Source organism: Lathyrus oleraceus, chromosome 5, assembly GCF_024323335.1.
Source record: "Lathyrus oleraceus cultivar Zhongwan6 chromosome 5, CAAS_Psat_ZW6_1.0, whole genome shotgun sequence".
In the NCBI taxonomy this organism is placed as follows: domain Eukaryota; kingdom Viridiplantae; phylum Streptophyta; class Magnoliopsida; order Fabales; family Fabaceae; genus Lathyrus; species Lathyrus oleraceus.
Genome location: NC_066583.1, coordinates 193,600,983 through 193,603,766, shown reverse-complemented (window position 1 = coordinate 193,603,766; position 2,784 = coordinate 193,600,983). Strand labels below are relative to the sequence as shown.

The window sequence follows — 2,784 nt, the reverse complement described above, 5'->3', positions numbered from 1 at the left end:
GTCTGGGATTTGGCAATCATGTCATCGACATACACCTCAATCTCTTCATGAATCATGTCGTGAAAGATTGTCACCATGGCGCGTTGATATGTTGCCCCAATGTTCTTTAATCCAAACGACATTACTTTGTAACAAAAGGTGCCCCAAGGGGTAATGAACGTGGTCTTCTCCATGTCCTCGGGATCCATTTTAATTTGGTTGTATCTAGAGAAACCATCCATAAAGGAAAACATGGAGAACTGAGCTGTGTTATCCACCAATACATCAATGTAAGGTAATGGGAAATCGTCTTTGGGACTAGCTCTGTTTAAGTCTCGGTAGTCTACGCACATGCGGACTTTTCCATCTTTCTTCGGTACTAGTACAATGTTAGCAACCCATTGTAGGTACTTGGCGACTTCCAGGAAGCCAGCGTCAAACTGCTTTCTCACCTCTTCTCTGATCTTGAGAGCCATATCTGGTCGAGTTCTTCTTAGCTTTTGTTTGACCGCAGGGCATTCTTCTTTAAGGGGAAGCTTATGGGTTACGATATCAGTGTCTAATCCGGGCATGTCCTAGTATGACCAAGCAAACACGTCGTCATATTCGTGGAGGAGCTCTATCAATCTTATCTTCACTGTATCTTGAAGTGCGGCGCCTACCCTTACTTCTCTCTTGTCTTCTTCTGTTCCCATATTGATAACTTCAACGTCTTCCTGGTGTGGTTGAATGACCTTCTCTTCTTGTCTGAGTAATTTGGCCAACTGTTCAGGGAGTTCGCAATCTTCCCCCACTTCGTCTTCATCTTGGTAGATTGGACAATCAAAACCATACTGGACCTTAGCAGTGTCGTTATCAATGGTCTCGGTGGTGTTTCTGCATGTTATGATTTATGCAGTTTATTTAGAAAGTGCGTGCATAAAAATTGATGCCATTTTTGTGAAAAAAACGAAAGGAAAGGAACAATAATTTGGATGTAAAACGTCATTTCATTAATGATAAAAACTCTTGAAAAAGATAAAGGAGGCCCTACAACACGCCACTGTGCCTTGGGCAGAGCACAGGGTTTTGTCTAAAATAATAAAATTACTTTTGAAATATTTGGGGAACTTCCACAACCTTCCATTTTGTTAGTTCTTCATTAGATGCGGATTGATGCATCCAGCTAGACACTCCCTCTTCGCAGTCTTCTTTACTGATCATTGCCACCTGCTTGCCAAAGATGTGGCCAGCGTTGGTGAACGTTTTCTCTACAGAAGGAATCTTCTCTTTGTCAGGTTGGTTACCGGCTTTGTGTGATGATGGGTCATACCCCAGGCCAAACTTGTCTCGTTTCTCTTTCACTTCCACCACTTTGCCCCAGTCTTGAGCATCTTCACTTTCCATAACAGCTTTAGCTCCTTGCCACGAGGCCATGGATGGTCCTGATTTCGGGGTCTCCAAGGTCTGTTGGATGGCCATCATATTTACCACTTCCAAGGATTGGAATGGTGTCTCAGTGATTTCACCGTCCACCTCTATATATCGGAAAGATGTCAAGTGACTAACCAAGATATCTTCTTCTCCTCCAATCACAATCATCTTGTCATTTGTAATAAATTTTAGTTTTTGATGCAGAGTGGAGGTGACAGCACCTGCGGAATGAATCCAGGGTCTCCCAAGTAGGAAACTATAACCGGGATGTATGTCAATGACCCGGAATGTGATATTGAAAATAGTTGGACCTATCTTGGTTGGTAAGTCAACCTCTCCTATCACTGCTCGCCTTGAGCCACCAAATTCCTTTATGATTAGGGTGTTGGGCTTCATACTTATCTCTTCCATTGGTAGCTTTATGAAAGTTGTCTTAGGCATGACATTCAATGAGGAACCTGTGTCCACTAATACCCTTGATAGTATAGTGTCTATGCATTTCAAGGAGATATGGAGGGCCTTGTTATGGTTCTTTCCCTCGATTTGCAATTCATCATCATTAAAACCCAAGAAATTCCCAGTGGTCACATAAGCTATCACATCATGAAACTGTTCTATTGTTATATCCTTCGTGATATGTGCGGTGCTTAATACTTTTAACAACGAATTCCTGTGGGCTTCTGAGTTGAGCAGTAGAGATAACATGGATATTTTGGAAGGTGTTTGATTTAGCTGGTCCACCACCTTATAATCGATCTTCTTGATTATCCTCAGAAATTCCTCAGCCTCTTCACGAGTGACTGCAGCTTTAGGGGACAGGTGCATGTCTTGCATTTCTTGATTAGGGATGGGGATCTGGACAACAGCTTCCTTCCCTTTAGTCTTTGCAGAAATATCAGCAGTTCTCGGTGCGAACACTCGGCCACTACGCGTCATTATTGCTGGCCCCATAATTGAAGTGACATTTGGTTCGTTGATCATCAAAGGTTGATCTTCTTGCCCCTGCTTAAAAGCTCTGGGTTGATATATCCATGGGACTGCCTTCTCATCTTTATATTTGAATGGTGCTGGGAACTCTATCACCAATGGGCTTATAGGTATTTCTACTTTAACCTCATCATAAGGGATGTCCACCACGACTATCTCTTCCTGGAGCTTGCTCTTGACACGACAATTTATCTGTAACTCGCCCCGGTCTAACATTTGTTGTATAAAATTCCTCAACCCTTCATCGTTCTCTTGAGCAATTAGCTCCTCAGGGATTAGACCACTTTTCAACAACTGTGCTCCTATCCTGGTGATAGGGGTTTGAATCTCTTCAACCTTACGGATCAATTTGCCTTGATCATTCTCCTCAATGGCACTGACAGAAGCATCCTTGTGCGTTGGCAT

General features: G+C 42.9%; 1 protein-coding gene across 1 annotated transcript; it reads right to left on the bottom strand.

The window, feature by feature from the left end:
* Positions 1-554: 554 nt before the first annotated feature.
* LOC127079647 (uncharacterized) lies at positions 555-2,784 on the bottom strand. Its single transcript, XM_051020028.1, has 3 exons — positions 1,614-2,784; positions 1,099-1,496; positions 555-812 (listed from the first exon to the last, which is right to left on the bottom strand). The coding sequence occupies exons 1-3, from the start codon at positions 2,782-2,784 to the stop codon at positions 555-557; spliced, it is 1,827 nt and encodes a 608-aa protein (XP_050875985.1).

Bases quoted from the DNA above. Each gene is read 5' to 3' on its own strand.
- LOC127079647 (XM_051020028.1), bottom strand. From the start codon at position 2,784: ATGCCAACGCACAAGGATGCTTCTGTCAGTGCCATTGAGGAGAATGAT. The intron at 1,497-1,613 runs GTGCTGTCACCT...TCCGATATATAG, and splicing joins ACCCTGGATTCATTCCGCAG to AGGTGGACGGTGAAATCACT. The intron at 813-1,098 runs GTTGTGGAAGTT...GCTAAGGTCCAG, and splicing joins AAGAACTAACAAAATGGAAG to TATGGTTTTGATTGTCCAAT.